Here is an 18821-nt window from a genome sequence, read left to right on the forward strand (position 1 = left end):
AAAATGTAATTTCAGAAGAAAACCATGAGTTCAGAAGAAAACTATGAGTGACGCTATATTGAACTTTCAAATTGCTCTGATAACACATCAAGTTTGGACATCATATCTTGTTGATACTGTCTGTACTAATAAAACATTTAAAGCATATTTGACATTGTTGCATTTTAAAAATTTAATGAATTGTTGAAGTTGTGAATGTTTTCAAATAAAATATTTTTTATTTTGTAATTTACAGTCTATTTGACCTTTTTACCATATTTACACTCAAGAGAGTTGAATAAAATAACAATATATTACACCAGGTGGTGTTAAATATGGTTACATTTTTTAACTCTGCCCTGAGTTAAAATTAACCCTTACTTCGGTGTCAATGTTCCAACCCTTTTGAAAGTGTTGATTTAAGTCTGTTTTGAGTGGACCCCATGAGACACTTTCAAAGTGTTGAAATTAACACCCATAGAGTTGTTTTGGGTCCCCATATTTTGCTGTGTAGTTGATCAATTTTAACACCTAAAAGGTTGTGGCTCACAATCCACAACTTCATTAATTGGAGTTTTAACCGAATCCAGCACTGAACTGGGAGAGATTCTGGTATATGCTGGTTGTGAATGCATGTAACTGGAAACCATTGTGATCTTACTAACCTTGATGTAATTTTTTATATATCCAAACTTTGTTCACTGTAGGCTTTGCTATGGTAACTCTGTAAAAGCCAATGTCTCCCTTTGCATTGAACTTTGAGCGTATTAAATTCAGAGATGTTGTTTACATTCAAACATCTACATTACACATCAACTGAAGTTCAAAATATAATATCATAGTGGACCACCCCTTTAACAACCAGAATAATGTGAAGACACATTTCATGCCACAATAAATCTATCTTGATAATATTCTTTTAACCACTACTCGTTTATCAGGACAGTGGAACAGATTTACATATATTATTTGAAATATTTATGTAAACCGTTCTTTTTAAATATATATTATTGATTTTCTAAATTTAATTTGATGCAGACACCAAATGGGATGCTTTAATTTTCAACCAGGTTTGAAGCTTCTTGAAGTAGTACAATCATTTCTTATGGATAATATAAATACTAGGGTAGCACGGTGGCACAATGGGTAGCACCAACGCAATTTAACAGCAATTCGTAACTTTTTGATTTACGGGCTAATTTGTATGAAATCGTACAATTTAGTACAATTTGCTCATCACCCAATGACGGTTGAGGTTAGGGGTGTGGTTGTGTGCCACGCCTCCTTTTTAAAATCATACATTTTCTTATGACTGAACTCGTACGAATTAGCCACTAAACTGACAAAACATAAAATAATTACGTTTCCTCTTGAGATCAGGCTGGTAGCACTGTTGCCTCACAGCAAGAAAGTCACTGGTTTGAGCCTCGGCTGGGTCAGTTGGCATTTCTGTGTGGAGTTTGCATGTTCGCATGTAGGTGAATTTGATTAAGCTAAATTGTCTGTAGTGTATGTGTGTGTATGTTCTGGTCCTCCAAGTTGGGGGCTGAGCATTAGGCCACCAATGACTCACCTCGTAAAAATGTTATGTTATGAAACACCAACATCGTGCGGTAAAATATCAACTTCGATATAAAAATGGCCCTGTGAGTAAGTAAGTGAGTAATATAAAGACTAAATAAAATATGACAACACAAATGTAAAAGTTTTGGGTCCCACTGACTTCCATATTAAGCCCCAAATAACATTCAAAACATGAATTTAGAAACAAATGCCATAAAAAATGTTTGATTTATCCCTTTGATCTTTCAAATCAGCAATCATTTAAGGCACTGCAGCTTTCAGTGGCTTGAAAATAAAATGACAGTTATTAGCAGGGAGGAAACGTAGGTTTGATTAGCGATGCAGATGCTTTCCAAGACAGCAGCAAGGGCTGTGTTTGCTTAACAGACATGTTAATGTAATCCATCTGTCACTCACCATAAATAACCAGTTTGAATTCAGCATGACTGGTGCCGAGGTGATTGGTGGCTTCACAGCGGTAGGTGCCGTTGTCTGTTTTGTTCAGTGACGTGAATGTGAGATCTCTTCCATCAACAATCATCCTGTCCATGTCTGGCAGCTCTCCTCCATCTTTAGTCCACAGCACAGGGTCTGGCCTGGGGAAACACTAATTTTTAGCTTCTAACAGCATAATTCAGCTTCTTTTCCATGATGCTTAATAAAGCACTCACATAAATTTTTCATATCATATCTTTTTTTTTTATTAGTTTTATTCTATTGTTTAGGGGTCTCCAGAGCCATAGATGCTAACATCTAACCCTTTTTTTCATTAATATGAGAAACAGGTTTATCATATGTTTGCAGAAATTATTCTAGAAATCCATAGTAAGCTTTTGCAGTGTAAGTTAAAACAAACTTTCTTTTTGACAGAGAAAAGTTCTGAAGGTTTTGACTTCTGAAAGTTTCCATACTACAATGAGGACTTTTCTCAAAAGATTTCATTCCTTGATCTCAAAAGATCAAGGAAAATTGGATTCCTTATATGATTTGACCCCTTTAATGCTAAAATCAATGGAAAGACAACACCACAGAGTTATAGAAAAGGCTTTGAGAATGCAAAATTCACTCAGAGTTTTCAAGTTTTTAACTTTAGCTTTATATTCAAAACAGTGTTCCACAATCTGGTTCATCAAAGTGGATGAAAGATTTTTCAAACCATTTTCTTTAGGGATACGTTTTTAGCGTCAGTTGTACCAACAGCTAAGAGCCTCTTAAGGTATAGTTGAAGCTGTTCAAAGCAGTTTCATTTCAACAGCTTCACATTTATGAGTCATAACATTAATGTGAGGATGTAGTTTTAAGCTGCTAGCCTATGGCCTACCCACAGGGCGATTTCTTATTGGTGTAGAAGATAGATACTGTACATCTTCCCAAAGCCTTTTGAAAGCATTATACTTCAGAGAGATCCTGATAAATGGTGGATGCTTACGAGGGGTTTCCTTTAGGTACACATTGCAGTTTGAGGTACTGCCCCTCCTGTGGGACGTTTGTGGATTGTCTGATCTCTACATAGGGAGCATCTGTGACAAAGAAAGAGAGACAAACAAAGAAATATTGTTTCAGACAGCAGCATCCAAGCAGAGGAATGACACTTTACAGAGATCAAAAGGTAAGGTATGTGATGTGTCGCTCAAGTTCAAACGCACCACTGCATCTCAGTAGATTGATCCAACATCAAAGCTTCAAAGAGAAATTCTAACTGGTAAATGATTTTTGTCTGTAATCAATTTGAATAACCTCTGCTCTATCAGCATATATCAAGGTAAAATCCTAGATGATGGTTTAAGTAACCCAATAGCCAATGAAACAAAAATGAAGGATTGTATGGCTTTATATCTGTGATGTCCAAGCTCAGTTATGGAGATTTTAGCTTCAGTTGACTTAACACAGTCTAGAAGTTTCAAGTAAGCTTAGTAAAGGGCTGTTCACACCAAGCATGATAACTATAAATATAACGATAACTCTATGTGTAGCCACACCAGCACGTTTATAGCAGATCTGACCAGTGAATCCAGCTCGTGTAATTTATATAATAAAATGAAATTTAGCAAATATAGTCAGTTTAGTGAAATACATTTTTTCCAGCATTTTTCAAAGGAGGCAACACAAAGATGGAGAAACTATACACTACATAGCTGACATAATTTTATTTTTATATTTTGTAGAATGACCATGTCAATTTCTTTGAAAATTTGTATCATTTTGCCAGTGATATGACCAATTGTTTTTAAGATAGTCATTATCTTTAAATAATCTCTGAAAAGAGGGCTCAACATAAAGCAGAGAGCTTCTCCACAATGTCACATGTACCTTTAAAATTGCACAAGCCCATTCATTCATTCATTTTCTTTTTGGCTTAGTCCATTTATTATTCTGGGGTCATCACAGCGGTATGAACCGCTAGCTTGTCCATAATATTTTTTATGCAGCGGATGACCTTACAGCTGCAACCCATTAGTGGGAAACATCCATACACACTTATTCACACACATACACAAGTCAATTTAGCTTGCCTAATTTACCTATACCACATGTCTTTGGACTTGTGGGAGAAACAGGAGCACCTGGAGGAAACCCACATGAACACGGGAAGAACATGCAAAGTCCATAAAGAAATGCCAACTGACCCTCGAACCAGCAACCTTCTTGCTGTGAGGCGATCGTGCTATCCACTGTGCCACCTATTTTGATGCCCTGTGCCCTATTTTTGGTTTATTAATTTTTTTTTTTTACATTACACACTTGTAACCATCAGATGTTACAGGCTGCTGGTCTCGATGGTAAAGTGCTTCTCCTCCTTAATGTTATTAGCTGGAAAAATCTGTCTGAACGTGATCCCAACAGTAAAATTTCTCTACAGCTTAATCTTTATAGTCGTGGTCTTAACTTTGCTGCTGTTTTACATTGAGCAAAGTTTCTACTTTTCTTTATACAGTTATCATGCCTTGATTAGCTGACTTGGGATTTGACCCAACCAGAAGCAGGTCTGGACATTCCTGTTCTGTCTTTCAACTGAGATGCCTTTATAATATACTTGTGGCATTTCACATAGTTTATGGCTTGCAGATAGAAATATGGATTAGTGGAATGAGATGTTGGCTGCACTTACAGTGGACCTCCAAGACCTGCGTGGTCTCTTCGTGGGTTGCAGTCAGGGCCACGTGGTCCACTCTACAAGTGTAGGCCACACCATCATCATCCCGGTTCACGTGGAGCCGCAGAGAACTCTTCACTGTAAACGTCTTGCCACTGGCATTCACCTCTTTGGCACCTAAGAGAATCGGAGAAGAACAGCACAACAAAGATGAAACGTGTTTGTCGTGTGTTTCAGAGCTTCACGTACATTACAGTCAAAGTTACAGTGAGAACTTGAAGTATTGTGGAACGCAGGGGTTCAGAAAGATGCACCACTCCTTTTTTAAGACTTTGTTTCAATAGAAAACTTTAGCTGTGTGAAGCCAGAGTTGAGTTGCATTCATTATTTCCACCCACTGACGCACATCGCTGTGTTTGGAATGCTCTTGAATCCTGCCTCTATCTTTTCGCACATCCAAAACTGGTGAAAGTAAAACTTGAACTCTTATCTGACTCTCTCAAAGTTAAAAATATTGATCCAATGCTTGTTTTTCGGCATTTAACAAAGCTGGATCCTCCCATGAAATGAAACGGGAGTTCCTTTTTGTAATTGTGAAAGGTTCATTCAATAATCCTCTTGGAATGTTAATTAAATTAGCCTACAGTTGCTTCTATAGAATTAGTGTTGATGTATAGTGTTGCACATGAGACATCTATCAGAGTAAAACAGCTTCCTCCTTTACTCCTGCCTGAAAACTCCATTAGTCGAACAACAGATTGTGTTTTGTGTTCTTTGTTTCGGTGTGCTAATGGCTTCTGCATTCATAGGCTTATGCTGCACACGCTGCTGTCTAGTAGCACTTATAATATAAAGCCAGGGCAATTAATTTGTTGCATCTCAAAGCTTAACGAATACTACAAAATTTTTCATCAAAAGGATATTATTGCATCTTTAAGAGTGTAAATTACCATTTTACAACTGTCTACCAGTTGTTCAAACAAATATACATGACATAATATGCTATTTTAATGAAACACCACAGTGAATGCGGAATCAAATGCTCTCTTTATTTTCACAGAATCACCAGACAGAGACAATGTTCTGATCTGACAAAAGCCATCACAGACTCCATTTTACTTAAGATGTGCTTTCAGTGAGTTTCCAGCCGAGATGCTTTAAAATTTCTCACTGTATTTTTAATTTAAACTCACTATATTTTCTCACTGTATTTTCATTTCATTTTCAATTTCATTTTTTTTTTAGGTAAATCTAAGTGTAACATGAGTAAGCGTTATATAAATAATAGATCAGTGTAAAACAAGTAACTGAAAAGGATGTGGATGTCAACTATAATGTTTGTCATAATCCATTACTTTTGGTACTATGCAGGAAAGCCTGAATAGCTTGATTTGTTCATTTGCACCATAAATTAGCATCGTCCATTTAGGTTTAGATTGATGTACACCCTGCAGCCACAGGACGTCAACATGACATCACATTGACGTTTAACCCTGACGTACCTCAACATTGTGGGGATGTTGGATTTTATTTAAAAATTAAAATTGTGTTGACGTCAGAACCCAACGATAGGTCGACGTCAATGTCAAACGTCAAACCTAAAACCCACCAGATATCAATGTCCAATCATGTTAAACCGTGACGTTGTGTGGACGTTACCGCTATAACATCTATCAGATGTTGGATTTTAATCACTTTTAAGGTTCAACATAACCTAAAATCAACCAAATATCAATGTAATTTCATGTCAAAATAACGTTGTCCTTAGACGATAGGCATTAAATTTTGGTCACTTGACATCATGAACTACATTTAACCTAACATTAACGTCTTATGATGTGTGCCTGCTGGGGAAATGTGTCTGTTGCCATTGGTCGACGATCTTCCTCATCTACGTCAGTAAACATAATTTTTTATTGCATCATCCTTTGTTGATTTGTGTTCATATATTCAAAGACAGAATCACAAAAAAACTTTGCTCCTTCCAAATCCGTTAGATTCAGGTCCAACCATAAGCTATGAATCCAGACACCTTTGCCTATACAAATCATTTCATTCTTTCTCTCTTTCCATTTGCTCCCCCTCACTTTCTCTGCTCCCAGCATTACTTCTGCTATCACTGCCAAGCTGTCAATCAGCTTCCTCTGGGGGTGTCACCACCCGCCCAGGAGCATCTGAGCATGCAGAAGATATCATTTAAACCTGCACACACACACACACACACACACACACACACACATGCAAAGACGAAGGTACAGTTCTATGGGTATTCTTACTCTTGGGATGCTTATGAGATGCAGGCATGAGGTTGGGGGTAAATTTTTTATTCCGGATATATGACAAACAAACAAACAGACTGTTAGTCTGTTCATAAAAGCGTTCAGATGAATAACACTTTGTATGGCTGTGAATGGAGCGAGGAAACTTTATTTGAGAGCAGGCAAACACTCCCAGCAATTAGATGCGGAAGTGGGAAGTTTGTTCCACCCCACGGTTAGAGCATGTGAAGATTCCCAGCATGCTTTAAAAGTTTCTTTAGATCAACTTCAGCGCATGTTACAATTGGAACAAGTGGTGGTCTTCTGAAATGAAAAGGCAAAATCCCCTTGCTGTGTTTGGGATTTTCAGCCTAATTTAAATTCATCTCCATTATTTTTAATGATGTGGTTTCCTCGTTACAGGCTTATGGAGGTATTATTTACATTACAATCAAGCAAACAATTTTAACAGGCTATTTTAATGTACTTGGGGATAAGGTTCCAAGCCATCAATTTCAGATTACAAAATGTTATTATATATACAAACAAAACATATTAAATGTGAGTCATACAGTAAATGTTTACATACAGTATATGTTTCCAAAAAGTTTGTGAACATGTCAAATTAAAAGTTAAATTTACTTCAGCTTCGTCCGTGCTTTATCAGGGTTCACCACAGAGGAATGATTTGCTAATTATTCTTGCATATATTTTATCGGTAGATACTCTTTTTGCCACAATTCCGACTTAAGAGTATATTAACTTGTGAATCCCTAGTGGTGCGAAACACTAGAAAAAACAAAACAAAAAAAAAGTTGGGGCAGTATTGAAAACGTAAAAAAAATAAAAATAAATAAATAAATACAAAAAAAGTAGTAATTTCTAAATTTACTTTGACTTGTATTTCATTGCAGAAAATACAACACTTAAATGTGTTCCTTATGGTTTTTATAGTTTTTTTTCTCTCAAAATAAACACATTCCAATTTAGGTTTTGGCAACACATTTCAAAAAAGTTGGCACGGGGTAATTCAGAACTAATAATCAGGTGAATTGGTTAAATAATGATGTGATTTGAAACAGGTGATGTCAAAAGGTGATTCTAATTATGATTTGGTACAAAAACATCCAAGAAAGATCTAGTTCTTGAGGAGCAAAGATGAGCCATGGATCGCCAGTTTGCCAACAAATATGTGAGAAAATTGTTAAAATGTTTAGAAACAATATTCCTTAAAGAAAGATATGAACACATTTGGATATTTCCCCTTAAACAGAGCATACCATAATTAAAAAATGTAAAAAATCTGGAGGAATATCAGTGCGTAAAGGACAAGGGCGCAAGCCTAAGTTGAACAACTGTGATATCCAATTCCTCAGGCAGCACTGCACCAAGAATCATCAGCGATATCACTACATGGGCCCAGGACTTCTTTGGAAAACCTTTGTCAAGTACAATATTACATAGTTACATCCACAAATGTCAGAGAAAAATTAGGAGAAATGGACGCCATGTGCTCTGGACCAAAGAATAAAAGGATCATTCAGACTGTTACCAGCAACAAGTCCAAAAGCCAGGGTCTGTCATTGTCAAGTGCCCTTGTCAAAGTAATCCTGCACTTCTGTGACTTCATATGACCATTAATGTTAAAATGAACATAGAGATTTTGGAGCACAATATGCTGCCATCTTTTCCAGAGATGCCGTACATATTACAACAAGACAATGCAAAACCATATTCTGCACACATTACAATGTCCTGGCTGAGGAGGAAGAAGATACAGGTACATGACTGTCCAGCCTGCAGTCCCAACCTGTCTCCAATAGAGAATGTGTGGCACATGAAACACAATAAGCAACGAAGAACCTATACTGTTGCCCAACTTAAGACTTGTTTGCAGAAAGAATGGGACAAAATTACACCTGAAACACTTCATCACTTGATGTCTTTAGTCTCTCAATATCTTTTAAGTGTCATAAATAGGAATGCCAAAATTATTATATAATTATTAAATTATTTAGTCATAAATGCTTTACTGTTCCAACTTGTTTTAAAATGTGTTGAAAGAACCAAAATTGGAATACATGTTTATTTAAAAACTAAAATTATAAAATTGATAAGGAACACATTACATAAAGTTTGCTGTATTGTCTGAACATATGTCAAAGTAAATTTAGAAATCACTACTTTCTTTTTTAACTTTCTTTTTTGTATCTGCTTTAATTTAATTCCCTAAATATATTATCCCCATTCACCTACATCCTTTATTTATTCATCTGCTCATCCATTCATTCAGCTACCCTTCCATTTTGAAGAGGGGAAAAAACCCAGCATAATAAGGATTCGTCAGACCTGTCTACTTCTATTGTCCCTCTCAATAAGTTAGCGAGTGGGTGAGAGGAGAGATTTGCCAGCCGACAGAATTGAAATTAAGGTCAGCATGTTTTACATTAATATTTATGAAGGCAAACCAGTAATAGAAACATTATCATAGACACTCTTAACATTACACACACACGCTCACATTTAATGCCCGCAACAGCATTAGAACGGTATCTAATCTTCATTACACACACATCTGCACGTGTAATTACGCAGATAGTTGGACGCAATTTAATGTGAAATATCGCTAATTTTCATCGTTAAGGTTGAGCGTTGTCCTCCTTCTGGAACCGTAGTGTTTTTCTGGAACTCTGTGATAGCTACGGCATATGGTGAGCCCAGAGAGCAGCCGAGAACAGGAAGGAATAAAACGTGGGGTGAGATTAGCATTTCATTTCAGCTGTGAGCAGTTGTGAATTCAAATGCTGTTTTCCACCTAAAAGGGAGGTATTTAGAACAACAGGAGGCACAAAGGTGTGGAGCTCATCTCCGCCGCCTCTACCCCATTTTGCAAGCCCATTAGTGAGTGCGCGCAAGAGGGATATAAAAAGAGAGAATGAAAAAGATAGAGAGAAGGGGGAGAGAGTAAAGGGCTTCTTTATCCGATCACCGTGAACTGCTCTCAGGCTAAACACAGTGGTCATTCCTAGTGGATGGAGGGATATTTATGTGTGTATTTGACTGAAGTTGGCTGTCGGCTGTGCTCTTGCAAAGCGAGAGCTTAAATCCGAGGCAGCGGTTTTGAATTTCCCCACAAAAAATTGTCAGTTTGTGTTTATTTATGCGGCATAATCTTCTGCCTGTGGTGAGAGACTCTGGAGTTTCTCCACACGTGAGCGGAGCTCTGCAGCAAGCGACTGAACGCCCATCTCATCTATCTAGCGCTAATCCTAATGTCCCAGAGACATAAGAACCGATAACGATGACATTATTTCAACAAACACCCCCCAATCCCCAACCAGGATCACTATAAATATCAGTTACTCGTACTGCACGGCCCCGCGCCATGGCTCGCTGTTCAAATATCCTTCATAAATGGTTGGTGTGGGTGTCAATGTAAAAGCTCCTTCTGGTGCCGTGCAATTTTATCTCTCTAATCCACACAAACAGTCTCCCTGCTGGCAGTTCTTTCACTGGGGTCAAAGATGCTAGACTGAGATGGGATTTGTTGATGCGATTGTCTGAGCCTGGTTGGAATTAATGATCCTGTTCTGACATACACACTCTCTCTCGCTCTCTCTCTCTCTCCGACTGCTAACAGCATGATAATATCACCTCCACTAGGACACTACTACACAATCACAGCATAAGAAGTTCTATTAGTGTTGTTACTACGGTGACATAAAAACACCTGTAGAAACTGTAGTTGTTCAAAGCTGTGCCCACAGTAATCTTTTAACTGCCCTAGGGAATGTGTCCACAGGGTAAATGCAGGAATCCTGTCTTTAAGACTTTTTAAAGACAGAATATTTTAAGACCTCATCGCCACACCAAGTTCTAATCAGTAACCTTTAATTTAAAGGTGCAGTAGGTGATTGTCTTCAGAAACATTTTTTGCTGTGGTGGTTGAAAGTCTCTTCACAGTCCAATAGTAATGATTACAGTAAATGATCTAAATGTATGTATTTCTATATTCTGGGTAAGGCATAAAACTAAAAAATGTTCATCCAATTAAATATTGTCAGGCAGACATCTCCCATTATTTCCGAAAAGTAGCTTAAACTGTCTGTCAGCAAATGTAGATTCGTACTTCTGTGCATCTGTTCATGCAGATCCGCCATTCGCGAGTGCCGCCTGCATGAGCGCCACGCGTTCATAAGACAATCACAGATGCTGTGAAATCAAATGCTGAATTGAAACTTTTGAAAATCCTCAATCAGTACTGAAGTTACTTTTGCACGCTGGAGGAAGGACGACACCATTGCTGAAGTATTACTGTTAGACAGGTAATGTTCTGTTTTAAAACTATTTTAGTCAGGCTAAGCTTAACAGATTGTGTTCTGTTATGAATGGCTTACAGACGTGTTGTTTAGCCACTGAAATCTCCTGGTGAAAGATTGATGTGACTATTTTCAGTTTTATAAGGGACCTTTCACAGTATCAGTAATGTAGATTTAAATTTAGTTTAACAACAAAACAGGAGTAAATAGTGCTATTCCGCCTAACCTGCTTTATTGAGCTGAAGTTGCTTTTATATTCACATTGGTTCATTTTTGAACAATGACAGCCTTCCTATACTGTTTACCATGCTACTCTGAAAATTCGCTCTGAAATAGCATGTAAGTGTGGCTTAGTAATAAATATAACTCCTGCACGCCGCCGGCCAAACACTGACCAACTGGCGAATGGCATGAACTAGTGGTTTGTCTGCTGTTGTGACGCGGTGCTCGCGTTCACAACTTCAGGAGGCGTGGCTTTGAATCACAGTCCCTCCCTGCCATCCAAAGATAATATGTTAAGCGGTTAGCATTTTGGAAGATCACCTGCACTTTTATTAAAAAGTTGTTATAAACAGTTGTAGGTAAATAAATGAATGGAGCACAACCATGCAACAAAACTCAGAAAAGCTCGGAGTAAAATAAAGCTTAAAAGAATAACTTACACCGTTGTTTTCAGCGACACGCTTCAGCCACTGTTTAAACTCATCTTTCTCAAGCTAGGAGTATGCAAACTTACATTTTCCCATTTTGCCATCTGTTTCACTCTATGGTTTCGCTACATAAGGAGAGCGTCACATCACCTTCCTGCATTTGCCGCAAATTACGTGACATTACAAGGAAGGAGAAGCTTGACCGGACGTGCCCCTCCCAAATTAATTGCGTAAATTGTTAATATTGCGAGCACACTGTTGTAAATATTAGGAGAAAAATAAATATATTTATGCTTTTTTGTAGTCAAACACTTTGGACAACGCTTGAACAAAATTTAAGACCTTATAAAAAGTCAATTAAGACTTTTAAATAATTTTTAAAGGCCTTATTTTTCTCATAATTGATTTATCAACTTTTAATACTTCCCCGCGGACACCCTGTTCCAAAATCACCCTGTTCCACTTCCACAATAATTAGTGGAAGACGCTAAATGCAGGTGCCAACAAAAGCTGTGTGCAAAAGCTGTAAAAATGCTTTTGGAGGCAGGATTGCAAGGAAGGTAAACATCAAGGAATCCAAATTCTGCTTCACTTCCTGTCTCTTGAGGTTTCGTCTTCTGATTGAATTTCAAAGGCAGTATAGATGTATATCCTTCACTGCCTTCAATATCCCACAATCCTCTGTTTTCCATTTCTTTCAGCTGAGCTAAAAAAATAAAATAAATAAAGATGGCACCTCAAAGTGCTGCTTATGTGTCGATTTGTTGGTAAATGTATGTTTTTGATCAACATTTTCCACTTATGGCATGTCTAGATAGTAGTTGCTATTGTAGTAAGCAAATATCCCCATAGTTATCACCTCTCTATTTTGTTGTATGTGATTAAATCATTTTGCTGTCTCAGACATCTGTCTGAAATCCTTTTTACAAGGTGGCTTCGTGCAGAATGCTGCCTCCAAAGTCACTGCCTGATTGAGCAGTGATGCAACAAGTGAACAGGCTAAGCTTTTGGACAAAGCCAGTGTCTAACATGCGTTGAACCTGTCCACTTTTTTACCATTTGCAGAGGTAAACACATTTACTCAGATTACTTTCATAGTGTAGGCACGCATGTGATTGAATTTGTTTAAGTACCACAGCCAATTCAAATGTTATCACTCGATGGAATGGGGTTATCAGTGGTTATCAGCTGATAGATATCGGCCAGTTACCAGTAGGCTCAAAAGGCTTTTATCATCCATCCACATGGTTAATCAGCTAAAGATCACATATGGCTGCAGCCAGAAGTTAACAAGTAATTAAATTTCCCATTAATTGTATTTTATTAATTTCTACCCCTACCCCAACCCTAAACCAAACCATCACATTATTGCAAAAACAGATCTGGATTTGGAGTCTTCTCTATTGGTATAGCTGATTAACCACAATAATTATTTGTATTATTTATTAAGTTACCTATTGATTGTATTTTATTAATGTCTACCCCCACCCCCACCCCCACCCCAACCGTAAACCCAACCATCACATTAATGCAAAAACAGATCTGGATATGGAGTCTTCTCTATTATTACAGCTGATTAACCACAATAATTATTTATATTATTTATTATAATTTCCATCGATTGTATTTTATTGACATATACCCAAACCCCAAACCCAACCATCACAGTAATGTTAAAACAGGTGTCTTCTCTATAAGTAGCTGATTAACCATGTGGATGGATGATAACTGCATTCTGAGCGTACCAGTAGGCACAGAAGGCCCCTACTGGTCCAGATCTATCAGTTGATAACCACTGATAGCGCCCATTCAATAGAGTGTTAACATTCGAAGTAGGTGAGTACCAACTGCTCTACTGACGAAGCGTGAGGATGCATTGTCCAAAACAAGTTATTCATAACTTTTATTTTAATGATCTAAGCGCAAAGTCTAAAGTGCATGGCGAAAAAACATTAAGGCCATGTTTGAATCTACTTTTGCTATTTTAAGGATGAAAAAATTCGCTTTGCACCACAACGCATGGTCTAACAGGGTTGTGCCTATTCTCTTAATGAGTTAGGTGTGTTTTGAGCATAACGTATATTAAACCAATCAGAGTCTCATTTAACATTCCCTTTAATAGTCAGTTGCATCGAGCCATGGTGCATTTGCTATTTTACATGGAAAAAAAACAGAATGATTCATTGGTTAGATTCATTGCTGTGTGAGGATAAAGAATGAGCCTCTTTTATTTGGCCTCTTTACTTACTTTTGTCACTAAGGACATCCATTAATGAACATATTTAATTTAGTTTGTTAAGTGCTAAGATTTGTTTCAAAACTATTATCCTATTATTATGCGCAAACCGACGCAAATGGATTTACTATTTAAACTAGGGAAAAATTAGGGTTGTGTTGTTCTCTAAATAGCAACAAATTGTGCCGGCTGTATGATAGAGCTCTAAATGTTAAAATGTCAAAAAATCTAAAATTTAAACGTAAAATAAGTGGAACACCTTTAAATGTATGATACACATATTTCACATGCAATTTTAACATGGAAAGCTTTTCAATGGTTTCAGAAAATAGTCATGCTACCTAGCTTATTTCTCTAGCAATGCAACAGTTACAACACCCCTGACTAGAACTTAAAGCCTCACTTAAAGTAATTTTATATTTTAGGACAGAATTAACGGGATAGTTTACCCCCCCAAATTTAAATCACCTAACTGTTAACTCACCTAGACTCTCCTTTCTTACTACTGTAACACAACAAGTATGCATTCATTCATTTTCCCGGCTTATTCCCTTTAGAAATCAGGGGTCGCTACATCGGAATGAACCGCCAACTTATCCAGCATATGTTTTACACAGCGGATGCTCTTCCGGCTGCAACCCAGTACTGGGAAACACCCATATACTCTTATTTAAACAAACACACACACACACACACTCACACACACACACACACACACACACACACACACACACACTGCGGCCGATTTAGTTCCCCTATACAGTTCCACAACACTCTCATTCAATTCCCCTTATACTGTGTGTCTTTGGACTATAACCTACGCGAACACGGAGAGAACTTGCAACCTCCACACAGAAATGCCAACTGGACCAGCTGGGACTCAAATTAGTGACCTTCCTGCTGTGAGGTGACAGTGCTAACCACTGAGCCACCGTATCATCCCACAACAAATATATATTGCTGTATTTAAGTAAAAAAATGCTGTATTTATGGTTTTCCCAGTGATGGGTTGCAGCTGAAAGGGCATCCGCTGCTTAAAACATATGCTGAACATGTTGGCGGTTCATTCCGCTGTGGCGACCCTGGATTAATAAAGGGACTAAGCTGAAAAGAAAATGAATGAATGTATTTATGGTACCAATTGACTTCCACCGTAATAAAAAAATACAATGGAATTCAATGGATTTTAACCAGAATCTTTCAAAATATCGTCTTTAGTGTTCAACAGAAGAGAGGTTTTCAACAAGTGAAGAGTAAATGATGACAGAGAGGACATTTTGTCTGAACTATCCCTTTAAGAGACATCTCTGAAGCTGTGATGAACCAAATCCTAATCTCCATTAGTAAAGCTCGCAAACATCTCCGTTTTAATCCATCTTTCAGTCTGAAACATGTTTACAATCACTTCACAGTCACCCCGCGTTCTGTCTTGAAGTGTCTGATGTACGCTGTGTCGTGTTGATCAAATACACATAACAAGGCAGACTTCGCCGTCTGAATGACCTCTCTTTCTTCACACGTTACAGATTATCCAGCTTGTGCGCCGCTGTGAAGTTGGACTCTGATTCCCGGCCCCCGCAGCCAGGATGAAAGAGGAAGCTTAAACAGCGAGCAGCGCTGTGTGTTCAAACCCAGTGGCTGCCGTCGCTCTCCCTGCCTATCATAAGCAGCTCTAAGAACTTCCCTCTCTCTCCTGCTCAGTTGTGAGCTTTTATCTAGACACCTGAGTGTTTGTTTTCACCAGCCAGAATTGAGCAGATGTTCTGTGTGTAACCTGGCTGTCACGTCACTGACCACTGCGAAACATGGACAAATACAGTTGTCATTACATATATATAAGGTTATTTGTGAATGTGTGGAAGTCTAGTGTGTTTGTTTTGACAAAATACTGTATACACTGTATTTACACAGCAAAATGCTTCTTAAAGTAAAGTGTTTTGAATACTTAATGATATTCCGGTGTTAAATGTAATGTGTTATGAGGTCTTCACATCACGCCTTAAGTACGTTATTTCAAATTGAGACATGCGACATGCACAAATAGAGAGTACTTTGGTCGCGACACACAAGCGGTGAAGGGAGAGTTGAAAACATCTCAACATTTCAGAATGCTGCAAGTGCACTGCTTGTCAGGTGGCAAGAATCAACCGATCAGCTCAATAGTATATATATGGATGCAACCTTTATGATGCAAGCTGAGATTGCATCACTCTGCAATGCAATGTCAGCCACAATGCACTCAATGGAGTGAGTGACGTCACTGTGATGTGTAGGGTTAGGGGTGGGGTTAGGTGAGCACATTAAAAAGCATCGGATGCAGTTCAGATTGCACTTCATCAGGTCTGCATCCAGACCCTTCTCAATCAGCTACACATGTTGTGCAAAATTCAGATGGAGGGCAGGAAGTAATTCTTCTACATAGGAATTGCTATCAGAACATCAAAATGTTTCTGTTTTGTTGTTTATAATTGTTTTAATCGGCCAAAATAAGGAATGCCGGACTAGTTTTATGGACTTCCGAAAGTTTTTGTTCATAAACGGAGGAAAAACGGAAGAAAAGGCGGCATGTGATAAACATTTATTCAACAAATCCATGTGTAAAAACTTTTTTTAATGCGATAATTTGTTTAAATTTGCATTAAATATTTGTTTTATTGTTTATATTGTTTAAATATTGTTCTTTATAGTTTGAGACAATTGGCTACCCCTTAATTTACTTTCCAGAAAAGCACCAAGATTTTTTTAGAAAAAGTGAAACAGGACAAAACATAAGTCTAAAAAAACTTATGTTATATGCTTAAGTATATGCTGTTTTTCCTGAGTATGCATGGTCACCATAATGTTAGTACATTGTTATGAATTTGCTTGTTTGTTTTCATTTTATGTACAATATAATATAATATAATATAATATAATATAATATAATATAATATAATATAATATAATATAATATAATATAATATAATATAATATACACTCTAAAAAAAAAGGTACACGAAGTACAATTAATGTTTCTTAAGGAACAGTTTTGTACCTTTGTAAAACTTGTACCTTATATGGTACAGACAATACCTCTTATGATGATACTGTTCTGTACCTTTTATGGTACAATTGAAATGAAGGAACACAATTGTTCTCATAAAAAAAGGTGCATAAGTGTTGGACTACTCCTTTATTATAATATCTATAAAATAAACATTACTGGAAAGGTGTTACAGTGATTTTATAAAATAATTTCCATATGCATCTCGCTACAATACTTTTGCATAGTTCTATTTCTATTTTAAAATTAAGTAAATTAAATGAACTTAAGTGATTACAAGGGTGTTGAGTGAAAATTGGAGAAGAAAAAGTTTTATTGTACATAGGAGAATGTATTTCTATAACATTTTTTTGTGAAAAACGTACACTTAGGTTTCCTATGGTACAAATTATGTCCTTAAAGATACAAACTGCAATGATACAAATTTGTTTCCTTGCCTTAAGGTACAATTCTGTCCCATAAAAAGGTACTGCTCCAGTGATAAGGGTTTGTACCTTCTTTGGTACAACATTGTACCATTTTACTGAGAGTGTATAATATAATATAATATAATATAATATAATATAATATAATATAATATAATATAATATAATATAATATAATATAATATAATATAATATAATATAATAATATAATATAATATAATATAATATAATATAATATAATATAATATAATATTATAAGGCGACGCAGTAGTGCAGTAGGTAGTGCTGTCACCTCACAGCAAGAATGTCGCTGAGTTGAGCCTCGGCTGGGTCAGTTGGCGTTTCTGTGTGGAGTTTACATGTTCTCCTTGCATTTGTGTGGGTTTCCTCCACAGTCCAAAGACGTGTAGTACAGCTGAATTGTCCCTTGTGTATGACTGTGAGTGTGTGTGTGTGTGGATGTTTCCCAGAGATGGGTTGCAGCTGGAAGGGCATCCACTGTATAAAACAAATGCTGGATAAGTTGGTGGTTCATTCAGCAGTGGCGACCCCAGATTAATAAAGGGTTCGACTTAGCCGAACAGAAAATGAAAGAATAATATAATATAATATAATATAATATAATATAATATAATATAATATAATATAATATAATATAATATAATATAATATAATATAATATAATAATATGTACAATAAAATCATAATATACTGGCCTTACTTTGTCATTATTTATTCTAACAGTGTAATGTAGGAAGTAAGTTTTTAGATTGAAACCCCCAGGAAAAAAAAGAGGATGACGATCACTCTCTGTTTCATCTGCTCTGGAGATTTTCCTGTCGGCTAATCTGTTACATGTTCTCCTAGTTCTCCTCGGGGGAGTTTTCCTCCCTGATGGAGGTCTGGGGATGGATATGCACCCTTATCATCCTGGAGGAGGAAAAGAGAAATATTCCTACAGCTCTATAGGAGTAGATTGATATCATCTTACTGTATGTACTCTTAAAAAATAATTGATTTAATCAGTAGTTTTTCCAAGTAATATTATCTAAACATCCTTAAAATAAGATTACTTCAGAGGCAAAATTGCAGTATATACGACTTTTATCTGGAATTATTATTATTTTTTGTCCCATGGGCATTCCTTTCCTGTGTTAAACATAAGCCTTAATAAAACCTCATATGACTTTTTTAGATTTATGCTTAAAACAAGAATTAATAATGTATCCATAGGGTATTAAACATTATATATTC

The 18821-nt window shown here is 36.8% G+C and overlaps 1 protein-coding gene across 21 annotated transcripts in view; it reads right to left on the reverse strand.

The window, feature by feature from the left end:
• cadm2a (cell adhesion molecule 2a) overlaps window positions 1-18821 on the reverse strand; it is a 755249-nt gene that overhangs the window by 32477 nt on the left and 703951 nt on the right. For 20 of the 21 annotated variants that reach the window (XM_087269792.1, XM_087269780.1, XM_087269786.1 and 17 more), the window contains 3 exon segments: window positions 4652-4813; window positions 2972-3062; window positions 1960-2138 (listed from right to left, as the gene is read on the reverse strand). In XM_087269792.1, the coding sequence (XP_087125918.1) occupies window positions 1960-2138; window positions 2972-3062; window positions 4652-4813 (432 nt within the window). 21 annotated transcript variants of the gene reach the window in all.

Source organism: Danio rerio, chromosome 10 (genome assembly GCF_052040795.2).
Source record: "Danio rerio strain M-AB ecotype USA chromosome 10, GRCz13ab, whole genome shotgun sequence".
NCBI lineage: Eukaryota > Metazoa > Chordata > Actinopteri > Cypriniformes > Danionidae > Danio > Danio rerio.